The sequence below is a fragment of the Apostichopus japonicus genome, chromosome 8 (assembly GCF_037975245.1).
Source record: "Apostichopus japonicus isolate 1M-3 chromosome 8, ASM3797524v1, whole genome shotgun sequence".
Lineage (NCBI taxonomy): Eukaryota > Metazoa > Echinodermata > Holothuroidea > Aspidochirotida > Stichopodidae > Apostichopus > Apostichopus japonicus.
In genome coordinates, this window is record NC_092568.1 from 38,573,973 (window position 1) to 38,597,736 (window position 23,764).

A 23,764-nucleotide genomic window follows, 5' to 3' on the forward strand; every position below is an offset into this window, starting at 1 on the left:
CTACCTATCTATGTGCATACTATTAATTGTCATTGTACGCCTATGTAGGCAAACAGCAAAAGCAGACTGACATCTCATTCTTATAAAGGTTTGTTATAACCATTAATTGAGTTGATACATCGATATTTGTTATAGTTATGCTAATAGTAATATTCACTTCCAAGTAACTTGTTGCTAGGCAACCGTATGCTATCGATCGTCTTTGTCACCGCCAGTGAAATGCGAAAAAATAGACGCAACCTTGCCGTAACCTAATCCTGATCGTTAGTTTAGAACACGGCGCCATTTATCAATGTCGTCATTGGCCAAAACACGCCACGTCAGCTAAAGCAGATCGTTTCTCTTTGTTTAAGTCAGATAAATTAATTGGAAATGCATTGTTGACACCCGAAAAAAATTGTTACGTCTTTTTGCTGGAATCATGAATGAAATATTGGCCACTTTCAAAAAAATTAGTCTTGCAACCAGTGTAGATTTTTTAAATTCATTTACATCTGGCCTCTCGGGAAAATTCCAGGAAGCTATATTTGCATTGGATGAAACGCCCTTTCGGATCTGCATTCTTTCTACTGGAGACATCCCTCCTTATTCGCCTACTTGTTGTTCTGTCGTTTTCACCAAAAGCGAAGTAATATCTGAGGTAGGCCTATGTACAACTTGCAAGATTATTATTTTCTCCTTCATTGTAAATTAAACATCGTAATATATGTATATAATCCTGTATGCTTTGTTTGTAATTTACAGACAGTGAGTCAAAATCTTCATTCATTATGCGCTTTACTATTGCGTTTCAATGATTTATAGCAAGATGTTTTAATCTAAATTTGTTTTGGAAATCCATTGTTGACATCCGAAAAAAAATTTGTTAAGTCTTTTTGATGGAATCATGAATGAAATATTGGCCAGTGTCAAAACATTTTAATCTTGCAACCAGTGTAGATTTTTTAATTTTTTATTACATCTGGCCTCTCGGGAAAATTCCAGGGAGCTATTCTTGGATTGAAAGAAACTCCCATTTGGATCTGCAGTCTTTCTACTGAAGACATTCCTCCTGATTCTCCTACTTATTGTTCTGTCGTTTTCACCGAAAGTGAAGTAATATCTGAGGTAGGCCTTCATACGACTTGCAAGATTATTATTTCCTTCTTTATTGTAAATTAAAAATCGTAATATATGCCTATTATCCTGTATATTTTGTTCGTAATTTACAGACAGCGAGTCGAAATCTGTATTATTCGTTTGACTATTGCGTTTCGTATGATTGTATAGCAAGGATACTTTAATCTAAACCTGGTCTGCTATTCAATATGATGGCTGGATTGGGTGTCAATGTTGGATATGCACTCGATAATTCTAACCTATAAGTAGAAACAAAAGGCGGTTTCTATGAGCTCTAAACTATTAAGTAAATTCTTCTTTGATGCATGAGTGCTCGTTGATTTTATAAAATATATACATGTATTGTTGAAGGCGGTCATATCAGCCTGCCGTCGTTATAAGTTTCATAAAGGCGACTGAAAACGCCTTTTGAAAGTTTACCATTAATTACAATTTATTAAATAACAGCATACTTTTAAAAGTACATTTGAAGAAAACCATAATTTTAAGCAAATTGTGGGGAAAAATGATGTACTACAAAAACAATTATCATATTGATAACAACATTTATAGACAACAGGTATCAGAGAAAATTTATAGGTAGATGATAGGTGGAAGAAAGTGAAAAAACTTCAATGTTCAAGTAACACCAAAATCTTATTTATTTCTATGTCATCATGGACCTCCTGCACTAGTAAAGTTTCCATGCCATGCATTTCAATGGCAACAGTCGCGATGGTAACTTTGACTCATAGGCTACAATTACCAACTGACTAGATCTAATATTACCATGTGCATGACATATATAGCGATGAGTAAACAACACGAACAGTGTTTCGACGAATAAAATAAATTAATAAAAATAACCGCCAGGGTATATTTATTGCAACGGTGTGGCCAAGGTTTCACCATTTTGGCTCAATTCCATAAAGTATCCATAATCACTACCATTCAGGCTATGTCCTTAATTGAATATTGTGTGGCATACAACGGAAATTTATAATTAGGCAAAGTAGATTTCCCTGACTATTCATATTAGTTTTTTGCGGTATTCCAATTTCAACTTTATAAAACCGTGTACCCAATTTGAACATCACAAACTCAAACCGGGTTCCTTCGTAAACAGCTTGACACTAGAAACGAATATATTCTTCAGAATGACATAGACGGAGAACCTGAGACCGCCATGAACTTTCATATTATCTGTCATTGTACGAATAATGTGCCCTATTTTCTTGCTAAAACCATTTCCCCACTAGACAGAAACTACGTAAATGTAGTCCGCACAGCAGGAACTAAACGTTTCCTGGTTAGCAATTCTTCACAACACTAAATATGTCAGTTCTTTCTTACAGAACGAAAACATGGAAGTCATCACGTTATTGTTGCTATTGGGAACATGTCTTGTGGAATGTCAAGCTAACTCCAATGAAGGTAAATTACATTTTAGTAATTTGTGTTTAGTACTAGTTGTGCAGCAGCATTGAGATTTTGTTGTTTTAAAGAAGCCTGAAAAGCTACGTTCATGTGTAAAGAAACTGCTTTACAACATATTGTGTATATCAATTGGTTGTAGGCTGTTTACATATGCCAAGATGCGCTTATTTGTTGGATTTTTGCTCACATTTTTGGTGACTATTTGATTTGAGTGAAAATGAGTACAATTTTATATTAGGTTTGGTTTTCTCTTTGTTGGCAGTGACAAAATGTGCACATGGCTGTGATTAGAACCAAAATGGCGGCTAGTTGCCCATATATGGCTGTGATGAATTTGGAAGTTTTTTACTAGCCAGGGTGGGAGAATAGAGTCATATAAAAAAATCCAAATGAAGGTTCTTATCAACAACAATAAGCCCATGCACCAAATTTGACATTTGTCCGATACTGACTGGGGACCAATAACAGGAAAACAGAGGGCGCCCTTTACTCGTTGCTTAGACTTTTAAGGCAAATGTACCAAGCTGTTTAATAAACATTAGAGGTTGTATGAAATAATTTATGTCTGAAAGTTTCATAAACACAAGAAATATGATATCATAGAATATTGAATGCTGTTTTGATGACTTCAGCAGATGTTACCATGGTAACCAAAATTGTTGTTGTTTTAAGATTGACTAAAAAAAATGTAAGCTGTAATATCTTTATTTCTACTTGAGCTATGACCTCGAAAGTTGGTCGGAATGAGACATTCTTGATTGAGAAAAGTTTCGTTACAACTTTTCGTCGGTTTCTGTGGTAAAAATAAATTTCTGATAGTCAGAAATTGATGATACACTGGCTTTAACTTACTGTATAAATTATGAAAACGACTTGAGGTAGAAATCTATGCAGTACAAAGGTCATATGATTACCGCCAAAATACTCTTGAGTACATCGTTACGAACGTACGTTCACTGCGCATATCATATGCATTGCAATGCATCATGCATGCGTCACATTCACATAATAAACATAGCATATTATTAGTGCTGGAGGACTTATGGCGACCACTGGTGACGACGCGCGAGTCTGGGCTAGATAACCAACATCTCATCCTCATAGAGTCATAGTAGCCTACTACTACTATGCCTACTCTGCCTTCATCTTTGTTCTGGTGAGTTTTTGTTCATAAGTTAGGTCACAGACTAGACTGAATGACTAGGCACAATCACTAGGCCTAGCCTACACAGCTGTCGACGAGTTACTGCCTGGGCTAGGCCCATATAAATTATCAATTTCTATGGCTAGGCTCTAGATTTAGACTTGTGCTGGTAACGGTTAGACTAGGCTGGAGCCTAATGTTTCTGTTACAGTGTTAGTTACGTTAGGCTGAGCAGAAGCCATACGTGAGGTTATATATACCCTATGTACTAACTCTGGCTCGATTTAATAATGCGTACATTTTTTCAACATACCCTAACCAAAAACACTACAACCAACTTCTTGTTTGTTTACTGTAAATTTGTAATAATAGTCACATCGAACAGTTAAAAAAAAAATGAATTAAAACTGTAACATTTATTAAAAAAATACATTTGTTGCCGGTCAGGTGATAATCGGGCTGTGCCTTCGCCACTACTTTCTCCTCGAAAATATTTTTTGGCTCGCCTGGAAATTTTTCCAGCCCTAATTAGTTAGGATCTTTGGTGGCAGAAGGGCCAAAATGGGGGCAGGCAGTAATTGCCGTCGGTTGAGCTTGATTCTTAGGGGCATCACGGCAAGTAGTCTGGGCACCTAAAATTGCTGTAGAATTAGTGGCGTTGGCTCCGGATAAATTACATTTTCACTGATTGACGTTTTCATCATGGCTGCAGTAGCAGTTTGTGTGAAGTATTGAGCAGGGTAATTCAGCAGGGTAAATGGCAAGGTTAGAAAAAGGGTGTTAAGGGTTTCACTAGGTCTATTTTTACTTATATTAGTAATATGGAATATTGTAGGCTACTGTAGCTATCAACCCATTATTACTTTATTTAAATATTTTGTTTCCCAAATGCTGTTAAACAGTTTTATGAATTGAAAGTTTGAAACCAAAATATATTAACTAGACCTAGGCTATCTGGAGACGTGAATAATAAATTTAAAATGGTTTCCTTTTCTTTTATCCCATTTGTAAAATATAATAAAATAGAAAAAAATGGGAATATCTTTAGCCTATTATTGCAGGTTATTTGGGAGAAAAATGTTGTGTGTATTCATGATGGGGGGGGGGGGGGGGGGTTAAACACAGTTTAACCACTTGTAATTTATCATTTTTATTTGCAGAACAAACACTTTGATCATGGATTGGAAATGCAAGCTCTGTTATTTCACATGTGACAAAAGGGGTTCCTTACTCAGACATTATAGATTACAACATGCCCATCAAAACAGATACAGAGTGTTCCCATGTTTATATGAAAGTTGTGTTATCACTTCAAAAACTATAGCTGGCTTAAAAAATCTCATGTGGCAAAATCACATTCACTCAAAAAATCCAATCACCTTGAGTTGTCTTTCAAATGCCCTGTGTGTCACCAGCCTGTTAATGAGTTGATAAGTCATTTAAACAGACACCTTAACTTGTATGAAAATGTTCAGTGTCCTTTTCAAGGTTGTGAATATGTGACCAATATTTTAAGCTCATTTTCATCTCATAAAAGTCGAAAGCATTGCAATTCTGGCCCCGATAATTTCTCAGAAAATTGTTTGTTGGATCAGGAAGTTTGTAATGATGACATATATTCAGGTAGTGTGGACTGCTCAGATCTTGACACAGTTCAGACAGATTGTTGTGATTTTAATGAGGTGGAGGTTCTTGGTCAAGAATTTGCTCGGAATGATAATGACAAAATTGTCAGGAGAATTGCCCTTTTTTCTTGAAGTTGGAATCTGTTTTGCATGTTCCCACTGCAACAGTTAATCAAATAGTTGATGAGCTCTTAGATGTGCATAACTTGTCATGGTCTGTGATTCACAATCATTTAAGACTTTCCTTTGAAAATGTGGAGGGGCTTAAGAAAGAGGACATGACGCGAGTCATGACTGTCTTTTTGGAGGAATATCCATTTGTAAAATGCGTGAGCAGAGCTGAACAATCTGCAAATGGGATTCTTTCCTCCCCTACTTTAAGAAATGCATATTTAACGGAACTTTTCCATTGTTGAAGCTAGAGACTATGAATTAGGTAACTTTAATAGCAAACTGTGTTGGATGTGATATGTGTCAGTACCTTTCATGTTGCAAAAATTGCTACAGAGAACAGATGTGTTAGATAAGGTTTTATCAATTGAAGAGAAAAGTACTGAATACTGTACCTTTAAAGATGGATCTGTGTATAAGAACAATCCTTTTTTGAGTTTGAGGAAAACAGGATAGGGATTGGCTTATACATTGATGAATTTGAGGTGTGTAACCCCCTGGGAACATCCCGAAAAAAGCACAAAATATGTGCAGTCTATTGGGTGCTGGCTGACATGCCTGCAAAGTTTCGTTCTAAAATTCATGTTATTCAACTTGCTACATTAGTCAAGTCAGTGCATTTGACAGAATTTGGCTTCAAAAGAGCCATGTCCCCTCTTTGGACAGACTTGGCATTTCTTGAAAAGGAAGGTGTTTTTATTGAATCACTTGACAATCTTGGAGCTCATCAGTTTGGGGGATTTATTGAGAGTTTTGGTCCATATGTTATGCGACCATGTAGAGCATGTATGATTACAAATGTAAATTTGCAGAATCCGGATTATAAAGTGGATGAAGGTCAAAAACGAGACAAAGAAAATTATACTTACCATGTCCACCAAGTGAGAGAAAATCCATCAGTTTCAAACTTACATGGAATTGAACAGGATTGCGTCTTACATGAATATCTAGATCCTTTTCATGCAACCCAGGGTCTTCCATTTGATATTTCTCATGATCTTGTAGAAGGTATCATTCCGTATGAGCTTGCATTGTGCTTTAGTTACTTTATTTCACACAACTATTTGACATTGGAGTCTCTGAACAAAAGAATCCGAGAATTTCAGTACAAGTCAGTGGATAGAGTTAACCAACCACAGTTTTTAAGTGCTTATTTTAAAACAAAGGGCACAATCGGTGGCAACTAAAGTGAGAATAGAACCTTGATTCGTCTGTAACCTTTGCTCATCGGAGATTTTGTTCCAGTGGGTGACCCTGTCTGGGCTGTGCTTAGTTCGCTCAAGGAAATGTAGAATTATCTCACAGTCCTGTCTTTCTTTCAGAAAATATGGTAGACATGTTGAACAGAACAGTCAAACAGCATAAGTGTCAGTTCACATCAAACATTGCTAATGCAAGAATCAAACCAAAGCACCATTATGTTGAGCATTACAGTGAGAAGGTAAAGTTATTTGGACCTCTTGTTCAGGTGTCTACAATTAGATTCGAGGCAATACACCACTTTTTCAAAAGAATTATTCGCAATGTGAATAATTTTAAGAACATATTGTTTACAATGGCAAGCAGACATCAAAAAATGATGGCTTATCATCTAGCTTCCCCTATTACTTGGGGATACCTGTTGTTGTGGAAAATCATACATATATATATATCTCTCTGTTGTCAGAAAATGTGCAAAATGCACTACCGGATGACATTGTGTCTGCCTCATCAATAATGGTCTCAGAAACTGTTACTTTACATTGGACAAAATACTGCAATGATATGTTTGTATCGATTCCACATGAGACTGGTGCATCTCAACTTGTAGAAATTCAGAATATCATTGTACAGAACAATATAAGGTTTCTGGTAAGGTTGTATATTGCTGTTTCTAACAACCACTTTTGATCATATAGGGTAACAGAAACGGATAAATATATGGTTGTTAATCCAGATGAATTGACTAGCTACTATCTCTTGCCATTGTACATAGTAAGTGGTGTGAAAATGGTGGTTTTGAAGCATTACATGAAGATAAACTGTCAGTAGGAACATAATTCACTAGTATACTACTGTTCTTTATCTTTGGTAGGGTGCTGTTTTATTGTGCTACTGGGTATAATATTCCATGAGGGACATGTTGCTATTTAAAGCCTAAAAGTACACAGGTTTTTGTGTTAAATATGGCTCAAAGATTTCAAGTATAGTGTGTGCACAAATGTTGCTTCAAATCACTAAATTCCTTTCTTCATGTAGGCCTACTCTGTGGTTGACTTTACTTGTACTGAATTCCAGTAACCAAATTTGTTTTTTCGTTTACATATTCCATAATAAGTAAAATGTAAAATGTAAAATGATAAGTAAAATGGCATCCTACAAAATGAGAGTAATAGTTTCGGATTCCGATATCAGAAAGTTATCTATTCCGCAGAAGCCGGATAATTTGCAAAACTTGAAGGCAGTTTTACAGAATGAACTGGACCTTGAGAGTAACTTTACAGTTCAATATTCAGATTCAGATTTTGATGGAGCACTAGTTAACCTTACCAACATAAGTGATCTCCCTGAAAACTTCACAACACTTAAGTTGAACTACCCCCCCTCCACCTTTTGATCCCCCTGTATCCTTGGATGGTTTGGGCAATAACAACACAAGTATTATTTCTAACAATTCATCTGATACTTCTGATAGCACTAGCACCCATGATACTATGAGTGTGAGCTCCCATGATACTATGAGTGTCACTTCAAGTGACGATCTTCAGTCTAAAGAGGCAAAGTTTAGACAAGGAACATGGCCAGCAATGTTTGAAATTCCTAAACTTGGACCAGAGTTAGAGATAATCATAGGAGCTGGTAACATCAGATACAAAACAGACCAAGTGCAACTTTTCTTCGGAAAAGACATGAAAAGTCATCTTTTGAGTGCACTGACAAATAAAATTTGGAAACACAAGACTATCCATCCGACTTGGAGTTTGTAGAAGTGGCAAAAGGTGTTATTTCTAAGTACCCTTGTCTTAGTGAAAAAGGTGCTTCATCAGGCTGTGATGGGTTGGTTAATAGCCTAAAGTACAAAATGGGTAATATGAGATCCAAAATGCGTTCAGTAGGATGCTTTGAGATGAAAGTCAACTCAAGGAAAAGATCTGATAATGAGGCATCAGTTTCACCAAAATTCAAAAAGCCTAAAAGAGCAGAGCTTAATTATTTGCCAGACCTTACGAATGGTGAGGATGTTGCTAGTATGGAGGTAAACAGAAAGACACTCATTGCAGAGGTATAGAATAGAAAGAAAGATATGAAAGAGATACACTCGCTAATGACAAGGACGTTTGCACACAGAAGGCAGGAATTGGTACTAACTTCCCCATCAGTTACAGATATCATGGAGAGATGGCCAGGCTTGTTTATGACCAGTGGGGTAAGTAATATATGTACTGTATCTTGTCTGTGATTTCCCTGCATGTCGTAAGAGGTAACTAAATGAGTTAAGTATAACCGTTGCTCTTTTTCCAAGAAGGAGTTGACTGAACTGGTACCAGGCATTGTTTCCGGGTGTGCCGGGCACTAAATAGAAGTACCGGGCTTGAAAGAAAACATGCCAGGTACTAACCGACGTTGAAAATCATTGCCCGGAACGTTACAATAGTGCCCGGCGCCAACAGAATCCGGGTACCCGACGGAAAGGAGGTCTGGTTACCCATGCACACATTTTCTACCTGGTGCAAACTCTAGTTTACAAGCAATAACACTATTTGTAATAACACTATTTGTTATTCACATACAATATGTGGTAATACAGATCATACGGGTCCAGATCTGAGAGGAATGTCCTTAGGAATAGAGTCCTATATGTATATATACCATGAAGAGGGGAGGGGGTGGGGGCTGATCTTTCTTCTAGAAGGTGATACTGTCATATGATAGTCATTGAGTTATTCAGACATTTTGTAGTAATGTGTAAGTATTGTCAGTTTCCAAAACCAGTAAGTTTGGGGAAACACACATCTTGTTGGCACATAGGTGAATATGGCCTCCCTCTTTTGCAAGTCTGCCAGCTGTTCCATTACCAAAGACCCAACAATATGCATGAATCCACTGGACTGTCAGAGAGTAAGTTTGTAATCTTTAATTTTGAGGTTCTCAAATCTAGTTAATTTTGGAAAGGGTCATACCCATAAGGGATGAAGCGTTCTCTTCCTGGGATATGATATGGGCATTGGGAAATGCAATTTAATATATATGGGTAAGTAAATTCAGCTCATAATGATTTTTTAAGAATCATAATTTAGAAGACTATACAGTAAGGGAGCGTGATGGGAGAGTGGTTAAGGTCTTTGATCCAATGATCATGGGTGCAAGTCCTGGCTGGATTGTCATGGAGTGTCTTTAGGCAAGGAACTTTAAACCAAATGGCTCATTTCACCGGGATGAGAATGGGAACCTGCGAGGTAACTTGTCCCTAGTGAGCACCGTATTGTGGCAGTTGGACACGTTACCGGTGACCCAGGGGGTAAATTGTAAAGCGCTTTGACGCTCTGTGGCATAAATCACAATCCTATCAAACTAATCAATTAAAATTGTTTGCTCTTTTTCAGCTTTATGCAGAATTTGGGCGATTGACAAATATGAACCTGAACGAAACCTTCTTTGCATCACCGAATAAACATTTAGACAGAATGGTGCAGATGTTGAAGTCAAGAAAGGGTGTTCATTCTCTGGCGATTCAACAGGAGTTACAGTCTTCCGAGGGAAAGGTTAGGTTTTTTGTTGTTGAAACCTTTGCCTGTCGTATGGCAGTTAATTAAATGGCACTTTAACTATCTCCTAGTGTAGCTTATGTCTTAGTGCACTGGATGAATGTACAATCTGGCTGGTTCCTCCATTCCAAAGGTGGTAGGTTTGGAGAGTGGAGATCTACTCCACTTGGGTCACACCAAATACACATAATCTAAAACAAGCGCGATCGGAAACGAGAGGGGAGGGGGGGGGGGGGGGTCCATGGGTTCAAACAAATTGCCAAAAAAATAATTGCCAACATTTATTATGCTGGAATAAGTCCCACACAAATCCCTTTGAAACTGAAATATTATACCATTTTGCATCTAGTGACCTCAAAATCACATTTTTGGCCAACTCAACCCCTCTCATGATAAAATCCTCGCATCGATCGTGGCCCCTAGGCCTGTACCCTTCCTATTGATGTGCCATTATAACTTCAGAATCCTTAGTTCGTACTATCCGGTGAAATCCAGTCCGGCCGGATCTTAAAATTTGGGATCCGGTTCATCCCTAGGAGAGACAGGTAAGTATTGTTGCTCGTAAATTCCCAAACCATGTAAGTTTTGGGGATTGTACAATTTGTCATCCTATTCCTCAAAATAATAAATGTAGTCTATATATAATGTAGAGTAAGATTGTGTTTTTTCTCTTGTATCGTTTCAAGAAGAACTGCAGTCCTGAGAAGCCTACCATTCTATTTCAAAGAGAAACAGAAATATTACAAAGACTTCAAGGTATCTATAGGTAAATGTATTTTCCTGTAGGGGTGGAGACTGGAGAGTGACTGTGAAGTGCACATTCTGTACAAACTATTGCGATACAACACTATTAGATGGCAAATTGAATAGTGTACATATGCATGCAATACGATACAATATACTTAGAATCTCAATGCAACATTTTTGGTATCCAATCAATTGTGGTAAGACGTGCAGTGTCATACACTTGTCTTATCTTATCATCATATACCACCCCGCGGGTTTAATTTGCTTCCATTCACTTTTTTAATTTGTTAAGTTACTAAATAATATAGGATAACAGGAAGATTTTCAAATTTGAGTAACTGTGACGTCATCAACGGGACTTCCCCATATTTTAAATCATATAAACTTGCTAAACTATTTTCATATCATGATTGGCTGATCAGAAAAAGATGGGACCCTAACCAGTCAATATATTTGTTAATGCTCTGCAAAATATGTTTTCATTTTTGATTCCTTGCCACAGACAAGAACCAATGCAGTAATGAATTTGTGTATGTGTGTCTGTATATATGTGACACTGCTTATAAACACAATATCTTAACAAGGCAAGCATTACTTCTGCTCATACTTGTTAGGTAGATTACCCATAATGAGTAAAAGGTCCCTATTGTTTTGGTAGAGGTCAAAGGTCAACAGAGGTCAAACACTGAAAACCTTGTAAACAATATCTTAAATAGGCAAACTTCAATTTGGTATTCCTCATAGTAAGTACATGTTACTTATTTTTTGGTGGAGATCAACGGTCACTTGAGGTCAGCAGAGATCAATCACTAAAAAAACATTGACTATGTATGTACATTGCTTGTAAACACCATAACATAATATGGCAAATTCAATTAAGCTCATAGCCGATATGTTTATTCATGATGAGTATATGATCCTTATTGTTTGTGATGGATGTCATATGAGGTTAACAGAGGTGATTTAAACATTGAAAACTTTGTAAAGACCATAACGCAAACTTTTAAGGAGCATATACTTATTATGTGTGTTCATCCTTGTTGTTTGTGGTGCAGGTCTGAGGTCAAAAACTGAAAACCTTGTAAACATTGTAGCTTGATGAGACAGACTTCAATTAAGTACATACTTGCTTGGTTGATTATGCTTCACAAGTATATGATTCCTTTTGTTGTTGTTTTTGGAGGTCAAAGGTCATCTAAGGTCAACTTTATAAACACTGTATCTTGAAGGTGCCTCTGGAAGTTAGGTGCACATTCCAAGAGTTATGTAACTGCTGTCACGGTTCACGGCCCCTATTGTCATGAGAAAGCTGGTAAACAGCACAGTGAAAGCTAATTTGCATGGACTCTTAGAGAGGTCTGTTCACTGCAGCATTCTTGGGTTATTGAACACTCTGCCCCCATACCTAGCAGATACAGATAGGCCCCTGGTAGTTTCCAGGATAAATTGTTGGCCAGAACTCATTATCAGGCTAGATTAACATAAATTAAAGTTGACTCTGGGTGTTTCAATCTTTTTCTTGTTTTACCATTTAGGATGCATCTTTGGAGGAAGAAATCCGGGATTCCAAGCAAAGGATAGCTGTTGTAGGAGGTATAGGGGATCCTGTTAACATTTGCATAATAATAGATGGTAACGTAGTAATGGAAGACATTTCTGACTTTCCCTGTGCAGTCGCACTTTATTTTGGGATTCACTATTGCCTTAATCCTCAGTATTGTGAGCAACAAGGGAAAACCATTGAACTAATCCAGAAAGTTTTTATTAACATAGATGGTCAGAAACTCACCCCAAAAGTACTTTCTTTCAAGAACACATTGTTCGCTTGATAGCTTTTCTTTGAGACAAAACATGGTTCTTCTAAGTTTGTTTGAAACAAACTCCATTTATTTCCAACGAGGTTGAGTTTTTTTATGTTTAACATATTTCTATGAGATTTTCATATACAGTATACATTCATGGAATTCAAAAGGTCCATTGAGTATGTGTAACTAATGGATAACTATTTTTTGACATGGTTAACATAGTAAACAGAGTAATGGGAGACATTTCAGACTTTCCATGTGCAGTGAGTGGCACTTTATTTTAGGGATCACTATTGTCTTAACCTTCAGAAAAACCATGGAAAAAATCCAGAAAGTTTTTATGAACAAGGAAGGGAGGAAGCTTACCTCAAAATTATACTTTCTTTCAAGAACTATTTGTTTGCTTAATAGCTTAAGTTTGCTTGAAACTCCAATATTTCCAACAAAAGTTTAATTTTTTTAATGATATCATTCTATCAGATTTCATATGTACAGTATATGTTCATGGAATTTAAAAAGTCCATATGTATAAGTTAGATTTTCACTTTAATTATTACTTGACATGGGCATTTTAGTGAGTTGGATGAAGCTAATGTAGATGAAATCCCAACCGTTGGTTTGCTGCATACTCTCGTTGGTCCCACTGGATTTAAAAAGCCTACTATTTAGTCAGAAGAAATACAGATTTCTCGCATCCCCCCTTTCCCCCTGATTTCCACTTTTACTAATGCCAAATAAGTATTTTAGGCAGGCTTTCTTGACAATAATCCATTTGAACCGTACGTTAAAATCCCTCATTTTAAAGTGTTCTTTCAACAATATTTCAGCTTGCTTAGCCAATAAATATGGGAAAGGGGAAGGGGCTGCTAACTTAAAAGGTGTGGATAAGAAATCAGTATTTATTATGTTGGACTGTGGGGTAAGAGTATCGTTGTGCATAATATGAGAGGATGCTGGGAAAGTGTGATTGGCAGTATATGAAAAAACATAGGTCATGGCACCTAGGGTGGATCAGGGGTCGTTGTATGGGGGGGGGGTGGGTGGTAATGTGTTACTGATCCGGGAATGGATACTTTGAGGATATTTTTCTGACGCTGAAAACCTTGTAACAATGTTTATCAATGGGAGCAATGTTAGTTATTGAATCCTGAGGTATACATTTTTAAATATTAAGGGAGTACTCAGTTGTTGTTATGTCTGTGTTAATTTTCTTTTGTTCTTTTTACAGAAGATTGACAAAATAGAAAGTTTTTACTGAAATTATTGGATTTGTTGTGATTACTCAAACGGCTTGTTGTGATTACTCGAACAAATTGGGGTAACCCGCTGCAAAAGGTTTTTCAAGTAATGTCAACTTTATTAATATGAGCTCTGATAATTCAATATGTATACTTTTTCATGGCAAGTAAAATGTAGTTCAAATGGCACAGATTTTTCGAGTTATCTGTACTGAAAATCATTTGTTTCAACAACTTGTCCATGCTCAGTTGAACAAATTAATTTTTTTGAGCTATCTGAACTGAAAAATCATGTGTGTACATGACTTGTTCATGCTCAGTTGAACTGATTTTTTTTTTAGTGTACAAAACTTGAAATTGTTTTTTTGTTGTTAATAAAATGTGTAAAGTTACATCAAATATCAACTTTATGGTCAGTTACTTTAACAACAATCAGTTCAGATTACTTACAATGACATCAGTTGATTTTACTTGAAAAACCTTTTGCAGCGGGTTACCCCAATATATTTAATTTATCCTGATGCACTGGTTTTTACAGTGTATAATTTGCAATGTTACAACGCACAACATCTCATTTATTTCCTATAACATCAAACTATGTACGCATCTGCTTCAATTATTAATATACTGAAAAGTTGCCATTTAAATGACCAATTGACAAGACCATATGCGGTCAACAAGTTATACTATGATTTCTTTGAGGGCGTTTTGTACCAGGACATTCGTCCGGCCAGATGATATTTGCCTTATAAGGGGACAAAATATTCAGCAGGATATCGTCCGGCCGTACTAAAAGTGCTATTACAAAGTGCCCCCCCCCCCGGTCACTTTGTACAGGGAGACACCCAGCAGCTGTCACACCGGTAGCAACTTATGCCGCAGGCGCACCGTGGTATGGATATGTATGAATCCATATAAACTGGTGTAAACTTGCCCTGGTTGAGTATAATGACTCACATAATAGGTCTCACAATGTCAAGACATTTCAACGAATTTCAACACAACAATGGCTCTGCCAGTCACAATTGTTGGAAGTGTTTTGTTCTTTGTTCTTGGCGGATAAGGTCAAGAAGGTTATCACAGTGTAAGATGAATCAATTGCCCATTGGAACAGGACGATAGCAATGGTTCTATGATAGGTTATTACACAGCGTATGCCTTCTGCCATTCCCAATTGTTGGAAATTACCTGTGTTCGCTGGACTGGTTGTGGTATTGCACAAAGTAAAGTAAAAGTAGGAAGTAAGGACATTGTTTTGTGCGCACTATAGGCTCGAATCGTTAGAGTTGCCTTTCGATGTATACGTTACTGGAGAGCTACCATAAAATGCATGAGGACAGAGTTATAAAGACAGAAATCAATATCTCAAGTTTGTTTTGGAATGACAGAATTCTTGCATAATGTGTGAGCTATGAACGAAGAGATATGGTTAACTTCACCTTGTAAAAATGAATTCAGTTCAAAATATTCAATGTTCCTTTCATGTCTATTAAAGTAAACCATCTGTGATCGAGGACGATATCTAAAGAAAGGAAGCTTTCGATATCCGAATCTCAAACTATGCAACTAATAGCTTTACCGAAATCATGAAGCAATCTTGAATTTCTGTTTTCCTCGGAGTATTGATTGTGTTCTCGAATGAACCTTTGTATTTTGAAGTTATTTATTCTCGAAACTCTCTGAGATGGAATGCATACGAACAACATGGAGAAGACCGGGGTGAGGGGAGGGAGGTGGGTGGGTAGTTGTAGTATTTATTTACATAAATCAAAGCTAAGAATAAAATAGTTATTTGTTAACAATAATGTTACTTGGCACGTTCACGGTTTTGTTGGCAGCACAAAGTGTACGGCTTTTGAACAAGGTGTTTAATATTTTATTTATTCCACACAGGTGTTTTAATATTCATCTAAAAATTCCTGCTTTCATTATTTGCATCAGACTATTCAAACTACCATTTTTAATGTTTTGCCTATGCACCAATGCACTTATTGGTGAGGTCATTATACTTTCCCCAGATTCAACAATGGGGTCACAGCACATTCTGTATGTATGAGCGACGCCACTGGCTCCAGATTCAGTTCATCAAACCTTTACTCTTAGGTCATGATATCTATACATATTCTCCCTAGATAATCAGCCTCTTAGACTATATTCTGATACATTTATATATAAACGAATGTTGTTTTTTTTTCGTTCTCAGTTGTTCAGCCTTTTTCGATGACTGTATATATCCTGGTCTTTGCGGTCGTAGTTTTACTGGTTGTAATCATACTACTTCTTGCTTTTAACTTAATCGAAGGTTTGTTACTGAGATTTGCACAAGATCATATTCACAATCAGTGGTGCAACGTTATTACTCTTGTCAAAAACTTCAAGCATCTATTTGATGTACTTTTAACAATTTCGTGTGTGAATAAGTCCATTTGAAGCTAGGAAATTTATGTTAATGCAAATATAATATAATAGAAATATTTGAGCAAAACTTGATTTAATCGAACCATGTTTCAACAATTAAATCAACAATCGTGTTTAAGTAAACTTTAATTTGTTAACATATAAATGTATTTTATAATGCAAGAATATTTTGGTTAATGACCTAATTGCGAAATCCAACATTCATAAATAATTTAAGGAAACATCTAATACTTTATCTTTCTTTACATTCAAAATATGTTGCACGTCGATTTAAAACAAGTTGCAGTTCGTGAGCAATGTGGGTCTAACATTATAGCATTGTAACAAACTATGTCTGCTAAGAAGGTGCAAAGGCAAGGGGAAAAGTAGATGGGAAGAAAGGAAATTACACCGTTATCCCGCCGAGTATATCGTAAAGATATTTTGCACAAAGAAATTTATAAACTTCTCAAATTCTCACATAGAAGCTTAGTTGAGTTCCTGCAGCGTTGCTGCTCTTGTTTAGGTTGTCTGTCTTCAATATCTCGGCTTGTTTTTTCTTGTCTCAGTAATTTCCATATTTGCTTCATCGTGTCCTTTCGTATATTTCGTTATTTTCTATTCTGCCTCATACCAGCAGCCATGATGTGCGTACCGTTTGCTTTTGTCAAGGCACATGACAAATGTTGCAGAATGTGCATGACCATAATAAGCTGTTATTGAGAATATTGCTATTAGGTGGCACGGGTAAAATTTGAAAAGGAACCCATGTTGGCAAAATTTCACAGCCTGGGGGCGGGGGTAGTTGAGACTTAAATTTACACTGACTGATTAAGGTAAGGATATTAACTTTTACGGGAGGGCCAGAAATGGATCCAGGATTTACTAGCGGTTGCCCGTGGGATGGATGAAACCTACTCCCACGTATGGGGTTAAATGTTAAAACATTTGGTGCATTCTGAGGCATGTTTGGAGTATTAATTAGGTCTCAACGCAATGTCGGGCCAATCAATACTTTTGAATTCTTGTCTGAGGTTGGAAGGGGATGTGCTACCCATCCCTCACCTTTGGACCTCTCTTTGGGCATCCTGGCAGCCTTGGAGAAAGTTTTATTCTTCTCAGGCTGAATGTAACAGCCTAAAAACCTGTTTTATCTTCATGTCATAAAAATAATGAGAAATGCATGTTGTGATTGGAATGAACTGAAATATTTGCTGAAAATTCTATCATTTGCTAACGCTCTTGGGTCCTCATTATTCATGCAGAAGGAACAGCGGGAATGAAAGCATGTATGGTTAGTTTAAAAGACGGTTGATTGCACGAATTGCAAAGACTTAACTCACAATACCACAAATTCACCAACATCCATATAGTTAAAGGGAGATAGTTTGCAGTACTATGTACCATACATGTAGCAACAATCCGGACGGCTAGTAAAGACTACTGTTTATTATAGAGAACAATAACAATAAAATAGTTCTGACCAGTGCAAAATAAAACCTAGACAACATAGTTGACATTAATGTAGTACAGTGAGTAATAATTACAATTGCAGCACAAACAATTATGTTAGTAGCAAGTTTGACAGACTACGGAGTGCCTAAAGGATTACATGTAAACAGGCAATGTCACCTCCAAAACATTAGCAAAGATCACAAACAGAATTGGCAAACGTCTGATAAATATGTACAATAATAATATATATCATATTAACTATGTTTATATCCGGTATCTATGGAAATAAAATTCTCTACTAAGTAAAGATTCCAATTTTTGTCGCAAATGTGTGCACTGTGCATAGTATCATGTCCAGTACATGAGAAATAAACACAAATATGAAATCAATTTATCAAATATGCATGTTATAGATTAGCAATACCCTAATAAGTATTATATAACAGTCTTATTGTAGGAAATAGATGCCATCTATGAGCATATTATTCAACCCAGAAAAAAGAAATATACAAAAAGTATATTTAACCAAATTGTGTCACATAGGAAACATTAATTTCCAAATTCAGTCAATTATATCATCTATGTTGAGGAGTTTATCACAAATTACTAAACATACTATAACTGCACCAATTTAATGATTTGTTCTTATATGGAAGGATTTTATTGACTAAATAAAGAACAGCATCTTATATGTCGTGTTTTGGAAGTGACACATCTTGACGGAAAGTTAAAAAACCATCAAAATTTGACATATCTTCATACCTTTCATCACAATTATATGTTATGGGGTAGTTCAAATTTAGGTTCAGTGAAAATATAGTATTGGTCGTATAAAATATAGGCCATTAAATGCGTTGCACCGAACTTAACGAAAAAGTTAACTTTGCATATGAAAGTTTGTCTAATAATGTGAAAAATATAAATAATAAAGTTTAAGGATTGCCCATATTGAAAGTAACACCACTGATTGCGAATACCATATAGTTATATATAGCATGTTAAGTCTAAATGACGAAATCAAAGCTATGTTTATTCGGACCTATGTCTGTTATGCAGATGGCATGCATTCAGCGACTTCGTAAATTGGCTGCGGTCTGGTATTTCTCTTCACGCAACATGGACACTATAGTATATATTGTGGGATTTAATAGCGACGTAGTGGATTACCGTCGATGAGAAGAGTATGATTTAAGTACCATTTTACATTTACTGAAATTATATTTGTAGCAAGAAAATGCAGCAGAAATGTAACGTAAATAATTTTTGAATGACCTTACTGACCATTCTACGACAAAAATTATACTTCCATTAAAATGTAATTTTGTTTTCTTGTATTGACAGCACTCAAGCGTCATGATGAGTGAGTTAACATAATTTTTACTTTTGGTAATTGATCTAATAGGCATCATCTTTTTAAGTAAGGACATTATCATTTGGATGTAGTTACTTGGACCACATGCATAAATAAAACGTTAATGTTGAGTATGGGAAAACAGTTTATCAAACATCCACAACCCTTTCCACATAGTAATTTAGGCTCAATAATTATATGTTCTTTAATAGTTTTGTGGACTCGACAAGACCATATTTCTTCTGTATTCTATTTGAGTCAATAGTCATGGTTGTTGCTAGTCCCTGTATTGTTTTGTAGTATACTCTAAGTTATTGTTTCTCAAACGAATCAGTTTCTTCTGTATTATGAGCAGTAGTAAATTGTCAATTAACATCGTAATATATGAAAACCTTGTAAAGCATCTCTCTGATCAACTACGAACAATGGAAGGGAGGAAGTTCTTACTAATTCATTATGAATTCTAAACACTTACCCAAATGTTTCCCTGAATCGATGTCATTAAAACTGTTTATATAATATCTAATTTCTACAAAGACCATCTGAACGTCAACACGGCGAAGTTAAAAAGGACAACGAACTAGTTCTGGCAGGGAAATACAAAGTTGGCAGCAGGGAAATGGTATGAAAATACAACTATTGCTTGTTATGTTTGCTCTCGTATGGTATCATCTCAATTGTTACTTAAAGTTTCACTTAGGAGTCCGTGTAGTCTTTCACTCTAGATGATGAAAGAAATTTCATATAATTATATACATATTTGGATAAGTTACATGCGTTTGTGCTTAAAGCGTTAGTCTCTTGTAACTGGAAGAGGTACGTAATTGATGTAAAAGAGTAAAGCGAGTTAATTGTTTAATTAAAATAATTGAATATTGGTCGTTTCGTTTAGAATAAATCCCAAGTCCGGGAACACGGCAGTCCGATTCCAAGCCAAAGCCGAGTCTAAGTATCCCATCAACGTATTTTCTATTTATTCTGCAGGAAGTTCTTAACACTCAGTTGACCGACTTTGCAGATACATTTAGGGACATACCAAAGAACATGCGATTGTTCTCCCTCTGTATGCGAGCTCTGTATGCAGAACACGCGATAGGGACCTCTTCATCAACGGCGAGGAAACTCAACAGAATTCGTAATGATACGAGGAGAGATGCCCTGGTCTATGTGAACGGAATTTTACCGGTATCAACTTCAGTAGTGAGATCCCTCAAAGAGTTCTTTGACATGTACGATTCGCTTGACTTCGATGAGTGGAGAGAGTACCTTCCTTCAATCCTTGAAGACGTGAAGGGTCACCGACAATGTTGCGAAACTCTGGTAAAGATGCACCAGGTAATCATGGTTCCTTTGAAGAAGAGACAGGATGAGGCGAGGGTATTAATCTCTGAGTTAACAGGTCTCACCGAAGAATTAGAAGCGAAGACACTGGAATTGGAAACATCAGCTAAAAGCAAAGACAAATGGGCATGTCATCTCTTATTTATTCCTGGGCTTAATGTCACTGTAGCTCCTCTTCTGAAATTGAGTGCAGCCGCAGACAACATTAAAGCTGTAGCAGATGGTCAGCAAAGTAAAATAAATAGATCAACTATCATCGTGGTAAGTGAAACCATGATGCCAGCAATATCCGCTTTTGTTGATGGTCTCAATGCTGCAGCTGGTTTCTTCAAAGTTATTGAAAATGACATCGCATCTTTTGAACACAACAAACTGAATGGGGGAAGCCATCAGCAGTTGCATTACAAAATAATGAAAAAGCAAGCAGTCAAAATTGCTACACACTGTCGAGAATTTTACGCCATGATTCCAGATGTAGAAAGTGACTTCAAAGCTATACCGGAGATGCCCGATGACAAAAACTACGTTCAACGATGGCTAGAAAAACAGCAGAAACAGATAAAGGAACAGTATGCAGCAAAGATCACAGACCCACTGAAAATTCTGCTTGGCTATCTCACACTCACAGCTGATCGTACGAATAAAAAAATGAAAGAGGTCTAACTTATTTTTTCGTTTTTATTTCCAGTTGTCCAGTTGCTGGTATGTAGAATAGAGAAATGGACATCCATAATTCCTTAAACGTTCCTAGACTCGTTATATGGTTGATTCAAATAAGACTGAACTAACTTATTTTGATCGTCTACGGTGTAGCAATATACTTGTCATGGGTTATAACGTAACATGCAACCCTCTCCCCGGTTGGTTCCGACATTTTGATTCAACGTATCAGAAATGTTACTAATGATTACTACTGTTGCACTTTTCGATAGTAGAAATGTACTAGATGTAATGAAAACTACACTCCTCCTTAATTTGCCTGATTATTCGAAACTTGTGAACACAAGGTTGTGACAACGTGCTTACGTGGAATTAGTTTTTTTGTGTGTGTTATGCTACCAATAAAGGTTGTGATGTTTCGTTATAGGCTAAGCTTTATGTAATGAATCAATGTTAACTGGTATATTAACTTTTTGCTTCTTATCTCAATTTGTATTTGTTTTTGGTATTTGTTTCACTTGGTATTTTAGGGTCAAATGTAGTATGAATGCGTAAGTGGAAGGGCCCGACCAGCTCTCACTCTTGAACCGGTTCCTCTAAAACATTGTTCATCCGTTTGCCATTTATTATGTAGATTATGATTCAGCTATTAACTTCTCAATTTCTGTATCAACTTTTTAAAAAGTAATGATCACTTAAAGGTTAAGATTTAGTGTTAATATATCGTTTTATTTTCAACCCTAATGAGCTAGTGACGACACCGTGAACCAGTTAGGCCCATGCAGATGGATAGTCGAAACATGCAGTTGCAAATAGAAGCAATAATAACATTTCAAACAAGGAACGGTTGTTGGTTTACAGGAAAGAAAAACAACATGGGGTGGTAAATACCAGCACTATTTTCAAAATCCATAAATCCTACGTCATCAGTGAGTGTTTTGCCGGCATCGTTAGAGTTACTTATAGTCACTAATGTCCACCAAAACAACAAATAAAATCATAAACATCAATGAGCCTAGTGTATCGCAGATCCCCCACCCCCCCCCCCCCATCAAACATGTTAACCTCTTAATGTGGGTTTCCAAACGGATAGAGGGAGGGAAGGTGGTGTATCTGAAACCGTAATTTAGCCACTTAGAAATGACTATACAGCTAGCTGAGGCACAATTCATTGAAATATGATGACCTAATGAAGATATCATTTTTGGGGTGTGTATGTCATAGAACGCCAATTTTAGAGTTAGCCTTTTCATATCCAACTCCAGTAACGAAACAGACACTTTAAAAGTAAAAAAATGTTGGGTTCTGCAGGTGGTGTCATTTCAAGTCGTCTTAAACACACAGCACATTCTCTCAAATTAAAATATATTTTCGAGCCCTTAAGAGGTGTTTCTTCGGAAGTATCTTTCTCACGTTAATCAATTGTTTAACCATTAGCAGAAAATTCTGATGGACATTGAATATTTCCGGATTGTACCGAATGAAATTGATGTTTTTTGAAATTCCTTCCTGCCGCTGTCTGGGTGGTATAAATGCATCGATGTTTGATGCCTTGTTACACATTTTTCAAGATACCGTGGCCTGTGACTGTCACCTGCAACGAATCAAAGCTTCAACTGGAATCAATCCCAACTAATGACTGGACATGTCACTGGTAGTGCAAAAGGTTTCTCTTTTAAATTGTTTATAATTTCACGAACTTATAGATGTTTTCGTTGTTAATTACTTACATTGTTTAATATGTTATGATTGCAGACTGCCGCACAAAACGAACAGGTTCAAGAAGAAGCACTTGTCTGTCAAGATTTGTACCATAACAAATTGCACCTTTTCTTGAAATCATAACTATAAGCATTTGTTCAACGTGTACACGATCATAATCGTCCAAATGTTTGTATCTGAGTGGTGGTTATCAATATATGATTTAAAATTTGGACTTCACGTGTGTTTCCTTTCTTTAATTTGTCGTTTCGTGTTAAAGTAGAAACTGAACATATCTTGTTCAAGCTTATATTTGAACTTTCTTCACTAATACTGTGACCTTTTATGTTCAAGCTCTATTGGCGATGACGACAACTATATGTCAATGAAAGTTGGTAGAAATCGGATATAAAACCGTTCACGAATACAAAATTGTAGTATTTTCAAGAAGAGCAAATCGTATAGGGATGTTAGTTATCACACAGCACAAGCTCTTTATCACTGCCTTGATTTCGAGTATTTAATTTTGAAGTGTGAAAAAATAAGTACTAAGTATTTACAGTCTGTGAATTACCTCGCAATCGTTTTGCTAATCCAAGGATCCAGCTGTTGAATTCAACAAAGCTAGAGTGCATCCCTTGTTAGAAAAGTGGTGGAGGGGGTAAGACATTTACTCCTCTAATCACTCGCAAAGTGGAGGCAGCCCTTCCGAACCGCCCACTGCCAAGCCCCCCCCCCCCCTCCACCTTACTACACTTCTAACTACGTGAAATATTATAAACATAATATGGACAATGTATAGTAACGTTTTCAGAACAAGATAGTGTTTAGAAAAGAAGGAAGTATATA

At 36.5% G+C, this 23,764-nt stretch overlaps 1 protein-coding gene across 1 annotated transcript; it reads left to right on the forward strand.

Moving 5' to 3' along the window:
* Nucleotides 1–583: 583 nt before the first annotated feature.
* LOC139971939 (uncharacterized) lies at nucleotides 584–23,143 on the forward strand. The gene is made up of 7 exons (XM_071978792.1): nucleotides 584–640; nucleotides 985–1,107; nucleotides 2,454–2,532; nucleotides 16,214–16,312; nucleotides 19,204–19,222; nucleotides 19,751–19,835; nucleotides 20,198–23,143. The coding sequence occupies exons 3-7, from the start codon at nucleotides 2,463–2,465 to the stop codon at nucleotides 21,215–21,217; spliced, it is 1,293 nt and encodes a 430-aa protein (XP_071834893.1). The 5' UTR covers nucleotides 584–640; nucleotides 985–1,107; nucleotides 2,454–2,462; the 3' UTR covers nucleotides 21,218–23,143.
* The last annotated feature ends 621 nt before the right edge of the window (nucleotides 23,144–23,764 follow it).